The sequence below is a fragment of the Hydra vulgaris genome, chromosome 10 (genome assembly GCF_038396675.1).
Source record: "Hydra vulgaris chromosome 10, alternate assembly HydraT2T_AEP".
NCBI classification, from domain to species: domain Eukaryota; kingdom Metazoa; phylum Cnidaria; class Hydrozoa; order Anthoathecata; family Hydridae; genus Hydra; species Hydra vulgaris.
The window spans coordinates 32,176,923-32,193,317 of NC_088929.1; the positions used below are offsets into that span (position 1 = coordinate 32,176,923).

The 16,395-nt window shown below is 27.4% G+C and overlaps 1 protein-coding gene across 8 annotated transcripts in view; it reads right to left on the reverse strand.

Annotated features, from left to right (window-relative positions):
* The window catches only part of LOC100205469 (helicase domino), a 63,704-nt gene that overhangs the window by 26,113 nt on the left and 21,196 nt on the right, over positions 1-16,395 (reverse strand). For all 8 annotated transcript variants that reach the window (XM_065807812.1, XM_065807816.1, XM_065807811.1 and 5 more), the window contains exons 11-25: positions 16,025-16,135; positions 15,623-15,874; positions 14,568-14,704; positions 13,282-13,348; positions 10,222-10,654; positions 9,576-9,766; positions 8,676-8,920; positions 8,102-8,304; positions 7,715-7,769; positions 7,278-7,392; positions 6,957-7,153; positions 6,596-6,830; positions 5,671-5,787; positions 5,338-5,391; positions 1,095-1,313 (exon numbers count right to left, since the gene is read on the reverse strand). In XM_065807812.1, the coding sequence (XP_065663884.1) occupies positions 1,095-1,313; positions 5,338-5,391; positions 5,671-5,787; positions 6,596-6,830; positions 6,957-7,153; positions 7,278-7,392; positions 7,715-7,769; positions 8,102-8,304; positions 8,676-8,920; positions 9,576-9,766; positions 10,222-10,654; positions 13,282-13,348; positions 14,568-14,704; positions 15,623-15,874; positions 16,025-16,135 (2,631 nt within the window). The remainder of the gene's footprint in view (positions 1-1,094; positions 1,314-5,337; positions 5,392-5,670; positions 5,788-6,595; positions 6,831-6,956; positions 7,154-7,277; positions 7,393-7,714; positions 7,770-8,101; positions 8,305-8,675; positions 8,921-9,575; positions 9,767-10,221; positions 10,655-13,281; positions 13,349-14,567; positions 14,705-15,622; positions 15,875-16,024; positions 16,136-16,395) is intronic.

Here is a 16,395-nt window from a genome sequence, read left to right on the forward strand (position 1 = left end):
TAAATATCAACATTAATTTAATATTAAAATCTGGCCTTAATATTAAATTATACACTTATATAACAAGCATACTATTTGTAATAAAACATTCAAACAAGTGATTATGTTTCTGACAAGCAGCTTCTCATCTCCATAATTCAGTGTGCAATAAATATGTGCTATTTCTTAATTAATGAATGGCAAAAGGCTAAATAAAAACAAAAATAACAACAACAATAACAACAGCAATAACAACAACAACAATAATAATAGAAAGATAAAGCACATCCTGAATGGAAAAGACAAGAAGCTCCTTGTTGCCATCCATAAATAAAGAAACAACACAATTTATGTATAAATAACGTTTTTTATCACAAAAATATTACAACAATGATAATCACAAATTTGGTATGAAAATTTTAAAAGATTTAGCTAAACAAAAACCAATCATTATCAATAAATTTAGGGCGAGGTGTTCGAGAGCTTCGTCTAATTTCTCCAATATCAGAAACAGGAGAAGATAATGAACATGTGCTGCTAGCTGAGCTTGTACCATTTGTTTGAATAATTAATTGAGATGCAAATTGAGGAGTTTTTGTTATCTCAGAATTACTTTTATTGATATGAATTTTATTGGGAAGTGTTGTTGAAATAAAGTCTCGTAATGTTACAGTTTCGATTTTAGGGGATATATTAGAATCGTTTGGTTTTGTTCTTTGTGTATCATTTGTTGCTAAAGTTTCTAGTTTAGAAAATGTATTCATTTCTGTAGATAGTCTATTTTTTGAGTATTTTTCATCTTTGTTTTTTAGTTTTAAAGCTTTGCTGGTAACCAAAGAGCTTGTTGTAACATTAATTTTACTATTGGATATACTTAACTCCGATTCAGTGTTTGCATTTTTAGAAGGTTTAGAAGTTTTCCTTTTATTTTTATTTTTAAAAGAATTATCATTCTTTGCTCTAACTGCATCTGCAGCAGTTTTTTTAATTTTTTCAATATTATTGTCTCCTAACTTGCTAATTAATGGAAGAACTCGTTTACGAAGCTTCTCTTGAGGACTTAAAGAATCTTCATCATTAATTTTAACAACGTCAATATTACCCTCTTCATTCACCTTGGAATAGGTTGAATCCCGTACATAAGTAAACAACATTTCATCTTCTTGTTCAGCATTCCGTTGCTCTTCTGCTTCTTTTATTGAACGCAAATGATCAAGTTCCCAGTCTTTTTTTGCCTGTTCTAATTTTTTTTCTGTTTCAATAACTTCATCGTTAACTGTGTACATTTCAGAACTTTCGACAAATTTTAATGCTAATAACTCGATTGGCCGTAGCTAAAAGTAGAATAAGTAAATAAAAAAGTTTATAAAAAGCAAATATTACAATATAAACATTTTATTATAAAATTACAGAAAGCCAAGTTATAAACAAAACAAAAACATCAACATCATATGAAAATACACTTTATATTAAACTATACTTAATACATACTTTGCTAAACTAAGTATAAAAAATAGACTTAAATTTACATTTGTTATAGTTTATTAAAATAATCATTAGCTATTTAATTAACACTATCTATAACTTACTGTGCATCTTATTGCTTATTACTTACTGTGCATCTTATTGCTTATTATGTATTACTGTATATCTTATTATTTAACTTTATTTATATCTTATAGATTAAATTATTAGTTTATATAAATTTGAAAAATACTTGCTGTTATTTTTTAAGTATATTTCGATCTTATTTCACATATACTATTGTTCTTATGGTACCTTTATACAATTAAATTTTTTTCTTTTCAACTAAGTATATTATGATTTTTTATACACAGATATGATATGAGAAAAGAAACTAATAACCGATGATGACAAACTCATCATTGGTTATAAGTAAAGTAATGCAAAAACTAATAAAAGATGACATAATAATTTACTTAAATTTACATAACTAAGTAATTGTTATAATTATTAGAATATAATTGCTAAAGAACAATATGGATTCACTACAGGTAAATCAATAATCATAATTTTTCTGAAATCAATAGATAACCAGTAAGCTTTGAGCAATAGACAACTAATAAGCTTTGAGCAGTAGACTTTTTGCTTTAGTGGTTTACCTTGAATTTGCTAACGCATTCAATAAAGTAGATCATAAACTACTTATTGCCAAAATAAAAACTTTCAACAAAGTATTTACAAATTAGCTACATAACTTTCTCTCAAACAGACAACAAAGAGTTGTAATTAATAATGAAGCATCTGAATGGCTTCCAGAATTAAGTGGTGTATCACAAGGCGAAGTTTATCACCACTTCTATTCAATTTATTTATTAATGACTGAATTAGTTCTCAGTACCTGCAAGCTATTTGAAAATAACAGTAAGTTAACTTTCTTAATTAAAAACCAAAAAAAAAATTGAGAATTATTAAAAGATGATTATAATAAACTAGTTAAATGGACAAAAAATTGAAGCATGAAATTAAATTAAAAAAATGTAAAGTAATGAAAGTTTCAAAAAAGTTGACTAGATAAATCTAGCTAATCTTTTCTTGTCTAAGAAAAATAAGAAAAATTTGAAAGCATATTACAAAAAAAAGAATACACAATGCTTTTAGGCAATCAATACAATTATCAGATAAATCGTTATGAGTGACAAATTAAGGTTTATTACAAAGATACAAAGTTTGCTCTCAAGTTCCTTTTAGGGCAGACTATTAGTAGTTGCGTATTAAAAGCTCTTCTTTAATAAAAAAAAATTTTCAATATCAGATCTATGTGACTAAATGATTGGAAAAATTACTTTTTCTAATTAAAAAAAGTACAAACAACCAGCTTTATTTTGGTCAAATCTGAGATCAACCCACTATTCCAAATAGGTAATGGAGTGGTATAAAAATCATTCTTAACACATCGCTCAATAAGTCCGTAGGATGACATATAGATGGCAACACAAATACCGAATCCGTATTGTTTTTAGAAAGTACCAACCTTCAAACGATATCTGTCAAAGTTTCATGACAATCGGACCATTATTTACCAAGTTAGTGTGTGAACGATTGAATCAACTTTTGTGAATTGAAAAAAATGGAAAAATCAGAATTTCGTGTGCTCATTAAGCATTGCTTTTTGATGGGAAAAAACACGGTGCAGACCAAACAATGGCTTGATAAGTGTTATTTGGACTCCTCTCCATCGAGGCAAATGGTTGAAAAGCGGTTTGCTGACTTTAAACGTGGTTGTACAAACACCGATGATGCTGAACGCTCCGGTCGCCCAAATTCGGCAGTTACTGAGGAAAACATCAAAAAAATCCATAAAATCGTCTTATCCGACCGCAAATTGAAATTGAAGGAGATTGCCGAGGCCATAAAGATATCAGAAGGCAGTGTGTTTACAATATTACACGAACATTTGGGTATGAGAAAGCTTTGTTCGAAATGGGTGCCGCGTTTGCTAACACCGGACCAAAAACAACAACGAATCGATGATTCTGAAGCATGTCTGGCACTATTTCACCGAGATAAAAAGGATTTTTTGCGTCGCTACGTCACAATGGATGAAACATGGATCCACCATTTCACTCCTGAGTCAAATCGACAGTCGGCTGAGTGGACACCAGCGGGTGAAAGCCGCCCAAAGGCTCAAACTTCTGCTGGCAAGGTTATGGCCTCCATATTTTGGGATAGCCATGGTATATTGTTCATTGATTATCTTGAGAAAGGTAAAACGATCAACAGCGAATATTACATGGCATTATTGGAACGATTGAAGGCTGTAATTGACGAAAAGCGACCGCACATGAAGAAGAAAGAAATTCTCTTTCATCAAGACAATGCACTGTGTCACAAGTCAATGAAAACAATGGTAAAAATGAATGAATTACACTTCGAATTGTTGCCCCATCCACCATACTCGCCTGATTTGGCCCCCAGCGATTATTGGCTGTTCTCAGATCTCAAAAGGATGCTCCAGGGAAAGAGATTTGGATCGAATGAGGAGGTCATCGCCGAAACTGAAGCATATTTTGAAGGAAAAGATAAATCGTTCTACAAACATGGTATCGAAAAGTTAGAGAAGCGCTGGAATGACTGTATCGCCTTAAAAGGAGACTATATTGATGAATAAAATCAAATTATGTCAAAATGTTGTTGTTTTATTAGCTATCCTACGAACTTATTGAGCGATGTGTTAAGCTTTGATTCATTTTTCAAAAAAACTTCTGCATGACATATTCAAATTTAAAGCTATTTATAACATCATTAAAACTAATGATGGCAACAAACATGCCAATATCAAGTACTTTTTTGTTACAACAAGTCAATGGCTTAGAAATTAATGGCTTAGAGAAAGTTAATTTGTCCCAACCCTATTTTAACAAAAAAAAATTTCTCTTATATTTACTTGATCACAACACTCTGAACAATTAACTAAATAAATTATACTTCTCCAACTAAATAATACTTTCCAACCCATCAAAAGTTGTGATTCTTTAGGACTTTAATTGCATTTACAATTTAGTTACTTGTTTTGGGTAATGGATCATCACTGGATAATTGTACAACACTTTGTTGAAAGTTTTTATTTTGGCAATAAGTAGTTTATGATCTACTTTATTGAATGCGTTAGCAAATTTATTTTTACTATGCTAACTTGTTTTTTATGCATTGAAGAAAATGATAAATAAATCAACCAATATAAGCAGTTATCAAAAATAAACAAAAAAAGGTTATTGTAAACTAGTCAAATAAAAGTCTCTTTTTAGTTAACTAGTTTACAAATAACTAATTTACAAATAACTAATTTAGTCTAAAGAATGAATGAACTAATTCATTCATTCTTTAAACTAAAGAGGTGTATAATTACAGAAAAATTCTCTAAATCAGATTCTGTGATAAATTTTTATCTGGCAAAAAAAAAAAAAAAAAAAAAGAACAAAATGTTTACCTTGCTAATTATATAAAAGTACCTAAATGCCAGTTTAAAACTTGCTGTCAATTTTAGTTTGACAACATATTTTAAAATCTGTTGTTAATTTAAAGAAATAATATTGTTTTAAATGCCTAGATTTCAAACCTAAAAATCATTAAAAGATTAATAAAAATGTGATACAGAGAAAAATTGAAACATGACACGATTGAAAACATGCTATGGTATGATTGTTTCTGTAGATTATTTCTCACTAAACCAAAGACACCTGATAAACAAGACAACAACGACAACAACATATTATAACAAACAATTATAACACTTGTTTAGAATCATAACAATAAGTTAACATTTGTTTAAAATTTTAAATTATATAAAATTAACATTTGCTTAAAAAATCATAACAATTACATAAAGAAATTTACCTGAGACTCTAACTCTAAAAGATCTTTTTCAACTTTAGACAACCCACTTGAACTCTAAATAACACATTAAAAAAAAAAAAAATGATTTAACAACACACAAAACTTTTGATTTCAAAATGGTGAAATTATCATGGCAATGATAATTTCATTTAAATAAAACAATTAAATAGTTTAAATAAAACTTTTAATTAAAATCTTGATTATAAACCAAAATTTTTTGCAGTATCAGTTCAAGTCAGCAAATAATTAAAAAATTACAATTTATTCTAAATAAATAAAAGAAATAGAAAAATAAATAAAAGAATTTTTTATTACTCAACTACTTAAAAATACCTTTTCGTTTGTTTCATTGTTTGCATTTTCAGTAAATTCTACCATTTCGAGTTCTTGTTCAGCTTTTGCTTTTTGAGCAGCAACTGCATCTTCCTCTTCTTCTGCAGCTCCCAATACCTAAAAAAATATTAATCTATAACTTGACTTTATATATTTTTTTAATTTGGTAAAATATATAGAATATTGTGAAGTCATAGATGATAATAAAATGTGAAATCAAAGGTGATATAATATAATATAATATAATGTGAAGCCATAAATAGATAAAATAAGTAAATCAAAAACTTAGTAAAAGCTGTACTTAGTACTTGCTAAATATTATTTAGATGTTTTTTTAATATTTGATGAAAAAGAATGAGAAATGGAAAACTGAAAAAAAAAATTAAAAATATTGAATAAATAATATAAAACTAAGGGTTTTTTTTGTATATTTTATTTGCATCGCAATGATTTCTTTAGCAATGCCAAATAAATTGCAATGCTGTCAAGATTATCATATCAAAATTAAAAGACAAAAAATTTATCTGAAGGAATTTACATGAACATGGATTAATTTCTTTCTTGTTTTAATAGGAATATTAATAGCAAATTGCTATGAAAATAAAATTTTTTACTGATTCAATGAAAAATACTTACTACTAATACTACTAAATATAATGCAAAAAAAAAAAAAAAAAAAAAAACTAAAAATACATATATTAATCAAACAAGACGAAAAGTATTAATTCCAATCCACATAAAAAAAAAAAACAACTAAAATATCAACGATAAGCTCATAAAGATTATTTATTTTTAGCTAAGAAATAACTGGTAATATTTTTTGAAAAACTTATTTTTTATGTAATATAGTATATATTACTAACTATGAACATTAAAATAAATATATACATATATACATGAATTTAAAAACATTCAATAGCATTACTTGCTCATAAGAACTATTTGTTTGAGCAGCATCTACTGATTGATCATCTTTTCTATTAGATAACTGAAATGATTCGGAATTATTAGCAGAATTTGTATTAAAAAGTTCTTGTACAGACTCTTGTTTAAAGAATGCTGTGTTGAAGTTCCCCCCTTCAATTGCAATATTTCCAAGTAAGCGTTTTTGTTGAGCTTTTTTTAAGATGTTCTCTTCAACAGTTCGTTCAGATATTAATCTAAAGATAAAAAAATAATCTAAAAATAAAAGATATTAATCTAAAAATAAAAAAAACATTAAAAACTTAATTTATTTGGAATAAAAGTTTTATTAAAGAAAAAATCAAAAGTACTAATTTTATTACCTGTATATATGAACGTCTCTAGTCTGACCAATACGATGACATCTATCCTGGGCTTGAGCATCCATTGTTGGATTCCAATCACTGTCATAAAAAACCACTGTGTCAGCTCCGGTTAAGTTTATACCCAAGCCCCCACTTCGAGTTGAAAGAATGAAAATAAATATTTTATTGTCTTGATTAAAACGCTCCATTAAAATCTACAGATACATAATTAAATATTTCAAAAAGAGCTTATAACTTAAACTCATTACAATTTCATTTAAAAATTAATAAGACTTGAAATTTTAATTTTTATAGCTTAATAAAAAAATAAAATTTTACCTGTCTTTGCTCAACTTTTGTTGTCCCATCAAGTCGTAAATATATATATCCATGATAATTTAAAAACCTTTCTAAAACATCTAGCATTTTTGTCATTTGAGTAAAGATCAACACTCTGTAAAAAGAAAAAAAAAATTGAATCAATTTTTAATTTTATATAATGGAAAAGTAACAGAAATTATAAAAACCATCACAATAGCAATTGAGATATTTATAAATATCTTTTTTATATACTGTTATTTTTTTTTAATTTAAACATGTTTTTATTTATATATAATAATCATGATCAGAAAAAAGTTAAAATTAATAATTATTGTGTAAATGTCATTTTTTTAGAAATACAACTTTATTTATTGTTTAGAAATTTTATTTCATATTTTAAACTGAATTAAAAATATTATATTTTGTTTTGAAAGTCTCGACTATTAATATAATACCTATGTTTTCCAATCTTTAGATGTCGCAGCAAATCGTTTAGTGCTTGAAGTTTGCCTGAATAAACATACTTAATATTACAAAAAAATGTAACAATCTAGTTTAGAAAAAGAAAAAAGTCCAAAAACATATAAACAAAGTTATGGAGTTGTATCTGTTAAGATAAAACAGTTATAAAGTGCTGTCATCAGTGAAGTAACCAAAGTATCTATTGGTAAATGTCTTTCAAAACTACTTTTGTCGTTAGTAGAGCGTATAAACAATGAAAAAAGTTATTTTTCAAAATAATTGTTGTCATTAGTAGAGCATATAAAGTAATTAAGTGAACGAATTGAACATTTTAAAACTTATGAGTAATTAAAATGAAAACTTAATCTGAAAAAACATACCACAGTCATATTGAACCAGCCTAGTTTCTGGAAATTGGATTAAAGACATTGTTTTTAAAGGGTAGATTAAAGAAAATTTGTTTCCAACTAATAATGATACATCATTAATAAGATTTTTAACATGTTGAACTTTTGAAGGCGCAGGATTACATACATGATATTGAATTGGTGAAGATAAAACTGGATGAACAAACAATGCAAACCTACACAAAAAAAAATAAAAATTTAACAAAAAATACAATTATAATAACTGAGATAACTGAAAAAAAAATTATAACTAATAATTAGTCAATAAACAATAAACAACCCTCGGAATTAGGGTCAGCATTTAGCAATGCCAACCTGAAAGTGTTTGAAGTTGGCAAAAAATTGCTGACCTCACTTCCATGTTTTATGGTAACCTCTTTGTGTCAATTTTTTTGCCGACCTCTAACAGTTTGAGATCAGCAATTTATTTCCGACCTTATTTTTCCTAATTCCAAGGGTTGATTATATATTTATGATAATTTATATTACTTACAATAGTTTATATTATTCTTGATTTTCAATACATAATGATGTTTCATTTAAATACCTTTCTATAATTGATTGAAGTTCTTTGATTCGTTTTTTTGGTGATTTTATCATATATTTTAATGTTTCACACTCGCAGTGAACACCATCTGGGCGATAAAAAACTTTTCCTGTTTCCACAATATTTAACTTAGCACGTAAATCCACACCATATAATGGATACGAGGAGCAGTGTCGCTCATTTATTCGAGCTAAACCTTGAAGTCGAGATGCTAACATACTGTCAGCCTTTTGTTTAATGTGTTCCTAATTGTAACAACAAAGCATTTATGAAAAAACATAAAGAAAAAAAAATCAATAAAATATAAATTTAAAAATGAAAATTATAAATTTTCATATTTAAAATAAGGAATACAAATCTCCTAAAATAATGAAGATTCATACCAGATAAAATAAATAATGAAGATTCATACCAAATAAAATAAATAATGAAGATTCATACCAAATAAAATAAATAAAGAAGATTCATACCAAATAAAGTAAATAAAGAAGATTCATACCAAATAAAATAAATAAAGAAGATTCATACCAAATAAAATAAATAATGAAGATTCATACCAAATAAAATAAATAAAGAAGATTCATACCAAATAAAATAAATAAAGAAGATTCATACCAAATAAAATAAATAATGAAGATTCATACAAATAAAATAAATAATGAAGATTAATACCAAATAAAATAAATAATGAAGATTCATACAAATAAAATAAATAATGAAGATTCATACAAATAAAATAAATACTGAAGATTCATACAAATAAAATAAATAAAGAAGATTCATACTAAATAAAATAAATAAAGAAGATTCATACCAAATAAAATAAATAAAGAAGATTCATACCAAATAAAATAAATAATGAAGATTCATACAAATAAAATAAATAAAGAAGATTCATACCAAATAAAAAGGAGAGGTAGAATCTGTAACATAGTCTTTGAACGCTTTCTTTTTATTAGTAGTTTCAACTTTGCGCTTTTTTGCAGCAGGGGAATAATAAATATCGGAATAATATGAATCATTATCAATATTAACAATATCAACATCACAGACATCTAATGATTCTTCTACCTGCCTAGTTAGAATATCACCTAAAATAGTGGTATATTGATAAAATAGTAATATAAATAATAGCAAACAAAGTTTTTAATACACTTCTTTTTTACACTTTGTTTAATGTTTTATTTTTCCAGCAAAAAATTCAAAGTTTTCATTAATTAAAAAAATCTTTTAATGTTAAAAAAAATTAACAAAATGTCAAATAAAAATTGACACAGGTGATTTTTTCAACAACATAATTTCAAAAAAAAAATTTTTTTTTTCACTAATTAAAAGCCAATTAAATCAGGAAACGACATATTTTTTCAAGTCTTTTGTGCACCGTCAAAGCTAACTTATTTAACTTGTATTAGAAACAAAAGACTGTTTTGTAATAACACTTCTTTCAAGAGTTCATTTACAAAAATACTAAACTATTCAAAACTATGCACAGGATTCCTATTTATATAACTCTGGATTAAAATATAACATATTTAAACCAGCTTACCAATAGAGGCGCACCCAGCAGTTGTTTGAGAAAAATCAATAATATCTAAATAACTTCTATTAGTTTCTGTTATATTTGTTGGGTTTGATAATCTTGATGGAGTATCAAGGTTATTGAAAAGCGAACTAACACAAACTTCTTCTTGCATCGTAGATAAAGCATTTGTGTCTTCTGTTAGAATGGTGGTAGACGGAGTAACATCTTCAATAAGTTTTTTATGTACCTTAAGTTCAGATGATCGACAAGCTTGATATGCACCCAAACCCATTTCTAAGTCAATCAGGCAAAAGTTCCAAGATCTTATGTCAATAAACTCGAGTGGATCTTTAATAAAAACTTTATCAACTAAAGAAGCAGTGCTATAGTTTATTGGCTCCATGACAAATGGTGAGACTGTTGGTCGTAGCTCAAATAAATCAGGATGATTGCAAACCTAAAATACAAATGTTTATAATAAATAAAAACAAAGTTTAAAATAAACAAAAAAATTAAAAATTAGCCAATACATTGTTTAGCTAAGGAAAACAATGTCAAACTTCAATAAGAAAATACTTATGTTAATAATAGAATACATTGATGCGCTAATGGTACATTGTTGGCCTCAGGTAAGGTCACTGGTCAGAAACGAATAGTTGGTCAGTGGCAAGTATATTAAAGCAACTGGGGTTAGTCTAACATAAGTCAATCACCTGTGTAAGATTGAAGATTAGGTCAGTCAATGCGAATCTACGAGAGAAAAAAAGTGGAGCTGAAATAGCAGAAAAGCAAAAGAAATGCTGCCTGAAAAAAATACATTGAAAATATGACAGTGCTAACATAGTCGAATAAAATGGTTGTTGGTACAAGTGCTTCAAAGATGCAAAAAAAAACAGTTGTTTGTATTTCATTAATATAAATACTGATAAATCATATAGTTGAGATTAAATGAGAACAATGGTATTAAGATTAGCCATTGAATGATTTGGACAAAGTTTCAGTGTAGTGATACAAAAGAATTTTTGTTTAATTATATTGATCAAGAATTTTAAAAAATTGAGTTCAATAATCTTTGAAAAATTTCCAATCTTGTAGATTTATCTGAAGCAATTCTTGATTGTTTATTAGTTTTAATAAAAACAAAGACAAGTTTCAGTGACAAAGTTTCAGTGTAGTGATACAAAAGAATTTTTGTTTAATTATATTGATCAAGAATTTTAAAAAATTGAGTTCAATAATCTTTGAAAAATTTCCAATCTTGTAGATTTATCTGAAGCAATTCTTGATTGTTTATTAGTTTTAATAAAAACAAAGACCGCACCCCAATTAAAAACAAAATAAAGTTTGACAAACTCTGTCAGAAATGCTGGTTACCTTATTGAACATTTTTTCAGTCTTGAAAAATGTATTTTTGCTACCATTGTTTAAATGATGGCAGTTAAAATTTGAACCGTAATTTTTTCTCCAATGATCACTTTCCCCATCCCATAGCCAAGAGGGTCACACTTTTAAACTTATATACAATTGTAAATTTACAAGAGAGTTGTTAAGTTCATAAACTTTATGTATTATCAAACATAATATATGTTATCCAAGAAGTAAGGTTTAACTAAAAACTTTCTTGCAGATAAATAAAAAATTCATTTTTAAAGTATTGTGTGTATACGTTTGTGCAAATATATATATGTATACAATACTGTCGGAAAAATTGTGGAAACTACGCAAAAATTATGTTTCTCATCACTTCGTGCCAAAAAAAACTCAACCAAAACAATCACATTACGTGTTCTTGCATTGTTTATGTATACTGTTACCTTGGTTTTTTAAAAATTTGTACAAATATTTTGACATTTTTAAAAACTTTGGTAGATGCTAGCAGAATGCAAGTGTTCAATGACTCTGCTTTGATTTCTGTTTTAGAAATACAAAGAAGATGGCTCATTGGATTCCTCCAGGAGAGACTGTGGGAGAAAACATATCTTGTCAAAACGAGATTTGCGAGTGCTGTAGCTTATGGTATGAAGATCTCCCACAAAGTCAAGCAAATGCTTACAACAGGAACTTCGGAGCAAAGGAATCAATGCAGCCACCTCAACTATTCATGAGAATTTAATCAGCATAGGATTGGTGTCACATATAGCCCACAGAAAGCCCCTGCTGACTGACAGACACCAGAATCTACGACTGGCTTTTGCAAAGAAGTTCATGGGGAAGAATGCAGACTTTTGGAGAAACGTGTTATTCACAGACGAGACCAGAATCTGCATTAAGAATGACAGTGGGATAATTAGGTTGATGAGAAAAACTGGGGAAAGGTTTAAACTTATGATGCCCACTGTAAAGCATCCTGGTGCTGTAATGATGTGGGGAGCATTTTCAGCTGGAGGGGCTGAATGTATTCGTTTTCTGGAGCCTGATGAGACTTGCAATGCAAGGTGGTACTTGAAAGTGTTAGAGGGTCAGGTCAGTAGGTCACCCAGACTTCTTTTTGGGGCTAATCAGGAGTTTTGGCTTCAAGATGATGGTGCACCCTGCCATAGGGCTAAGGTGGTTCAAGACTTTATTAAGGGTAAAGGTTGGCAGACTTTGGATTGGCCCCCTCAGTCTGCTGACTTGAACCCAATTGAAAATATCTGGTCACTATTAAAAAGGAAGGTTTGGACACACTTTTAGTAATACCACTGAACTCAAGGCCAGAATTATTAGAGTTTGGAATCATGAACTATCACTTAATTTTTTTGAAAAATTAGCATTGTCAATGACTGATAGGCTTAAAGCCTATATCAGGGCCAAAGGCTATTCAATAGACTACTAATTGATGTTTTTTTATATATGGACTTTACTTAACTGTATTATTACTGTGTTTTGTGTTCAATATTGTATGCATTGATTAATGAAATCCTTAGATCAGTTAGATCAGTAACCATTTTTACAAAATTCAAGGGTGTCCACAATTTTTCAGACAGTAGTGTGTGTGTGTGTGTGTGTGTGTGTGTGTGTGTGTGTGTGTGTGTGTGTGTGTGTGTGTGTGTGTGTATATATATATATATATATATTAGTTTTTAAAAAAATTAATGATGATACCTTTCTAAGTTGCATAAGAATATTGATAACACTTAAGAAATTGCCTGCAGCTATTGTTTCCTTCGTTCTAAAAAAAAATACAAAACTTAAAATCTTTTTTTAAAAAAAACTCTCAATGCCTGGGCTACATTTAAAGGTTTAGATAAGTTTCTATAATGTAATTTTTGATTTTTTTTTTCTCCATATTTTCTTGAATAATATAAAAGATAAATCAATTTTTTATAGCAAAATACTCTTTTTAGGATTAACCTATCTTGCAGATCAGGAATCAGTATTTTTACTGCAATATTACCACAGTATTTTACAAGCTCCTCCTACCCTTACACACTGGTTTTACATAAAAAATTTTCTTCTACTTAGTATGTTGCTTTTACTTCAGCTAAAGAACCTTACCTCCCTTAATATAGGATAACCCACCTTACCTCCCCTAATATAGGATAACCCACCTTACCTCCCCTAATATAGGATAACCCACCTTACCTCTCCTAAAATAGGATAAGTATTAGGCAATGATCAGGACATGACATAACACTCTGAAATAATTTAATAAAAAGGAACAATATAATGAACCTGACCTACACAAACTGTATAATTACACTTAATTGTATATTTACACATAACTGTATATTTACACATAACTGTATATTTACACATAACTGTATATTTACACATAACTGTATATTTACACATAACTGTATATTTACACATAACTGTATATTTACACAAACTGTATATTTACACATAACTGTATATTTACACATAACTGTATATTTACACATAACTGTATATTTACACATAACTGTATATTTACACAAACTGTATATTTACACATAACTGTATATTTACACATAACTGTATATGGTTATCATAATAATGTGTAAAGTAACAAGTTGTACATGAGTTTCAACCATTTGAAATATCAGTGAAATTTAAAAGCATAAAATTTGAATTTTAAAAAAAGTGATTTGAATATTTTTTTTTAAAAAAAACTATTATTTGCTGTAAAACAAAAAATTTGAATTATTGCTTGCCTTTACTGTAAAACAGAATTACCTTACATATCAAAAAATCTCTATAATTTCTGTTAACATAATGAGGTAAAACAAACCAGCACAATTGTGAGTAATGTACCTGATAACTGTAAAAATTTTACTTTTTACAGTAATCAGTTTTACTAATATTAATTTTATATTATTTATATTAATGTTAACTTAAATAAGCACAAAATAGAAATAATAAAATAAACTGATTGAATTTATAAGAAAAATGTTTAAAATCTTTATTACTTTGTTCTTCCCATGAACTCATCATAAAGAAAGCGCTGTCTTTTAGATAAACGACACATTACAACATGTTCGTATTTCTTTGGCATCTGGAGTTCAACTTCTGACTTTAGGCGTCTTAAAAGAAATGGCCGCAACACCTAAAAAAAATTTTTTATTATTTAAATGTTATAACTATTGAATAAGTTAATACTAATTATTAAAACTATTTACATTATTAATAAAAGTTATTTAAGTTTAACTGCTCATAAATTATAATCATTTAACTAGCACTAACATTTTTACAATCTTATTTAAAAGCAAATCTAAAAAAAAAAAACCATAGATAAAATTAATTAAATACATATTTACTGTTATAAGTTATTTTCAAAACTGTTAGGGACTGTTATAACACTAATATATTTCTAAAAATATGATGCACATGATTTACATTACCTTAAGCGAGAGCTTACTATGGCGTAAAATAATATTGATATACACAAGTATGCTGGCACTGCATGCAATGCAGTAATCCCTGAATATGAGCCCTTTATGTTTATGTAAATAATCTACTTCAAAACTGCATTTTATCTTTCAGTTTAAGTATTTATAGTTTAGTTTTTTTATTAAACAAAGTTAAATTTTTTTGTTTTTCTTATGTAGCTACTGAAAAAGATGAACTTGTATCATTTATTTAAAAAATCATATAGGCTTTTAGGAGCCAGCATGTCCTAGCATGTATAAAATACTAAGATTTAAAAGTTTTAAAAATAAAGATTCACTATTAAATTGGCAAACTTTTTAAAACATGACATCTCATTAAAATCACTTGACTTCATTATACTGACTGGTCAAGCACTTCACCAATCTAACTACCAACCTACTAGTACAGTTACAATCACTGCTTAAAATAAAAAATTAAATGTTTCTAAATAACAAAACAAATTATTTCAAATCCAATGTAAGTAACTAAGGAAGTGCTAACAAAATAATACAACTGCAAATTCTTTAAAAATTGAACAAATTAGTTAATGACAAAATTTTTTACAATAAACAACAATAAATTTTAAAAAACTCACTGTGTGTAATCTCTTAATAATTCCTTCACTATATTCTCGACTTCCCTCAATCATTCCAGTAAGTGGATTCGAAAACCACTCTTTAAAATCTTGATGAGATTCAAAAATATTTGGCATTAAAAAATGCATAAGTGACCACAACTCCATAAGACTGTTTTGAAGAGGAGTTCCAGTAAGTAAAAGTCTGCGGTGGCTATTAAAATTTAATAAGGTTTGCCAGCGTTGTGATTTAAAATTTTTAATGTTTTGAGCCTAAAGATAAAAACTTTTTGTTAAATTTAAGGAAAGACTACTTTGCCATGATAAACAATATTAATAAACAAATAACTTAGTATTTAATCATTATTTAAAAGTTACATTAAATAAAAATATAACAGTTAATTATAAACAAAAAGAGCATACTTCGTCAAGAATAATATATTTCCATTTGCGTCTTTTAAAAGCTTGGTGATCTTGAATAACCAACTTATAAGATGTGATACATACATGAAATGCATTTGGCTTGCACCATCCCTACATTACACAGCATTATATTTTATGCAAATATTTTTTTTTACATATATTAAAATATATTATATACTTTAGTATATGATATATTTTGATAAAATTATATCTATATAATTTAAAAGATAGTATTTTAGTGTTTTGTGTTGCTTAAAAGTTTAAAAAAAAAAACTAGTTCCTAAATTATCACTTTGTGATTGTTTTAAACATTGTTTTAAAGGCGTTTAAGATATATCCCTTATTGAAAAAAAAAGTGTTTTCCTCTCTTT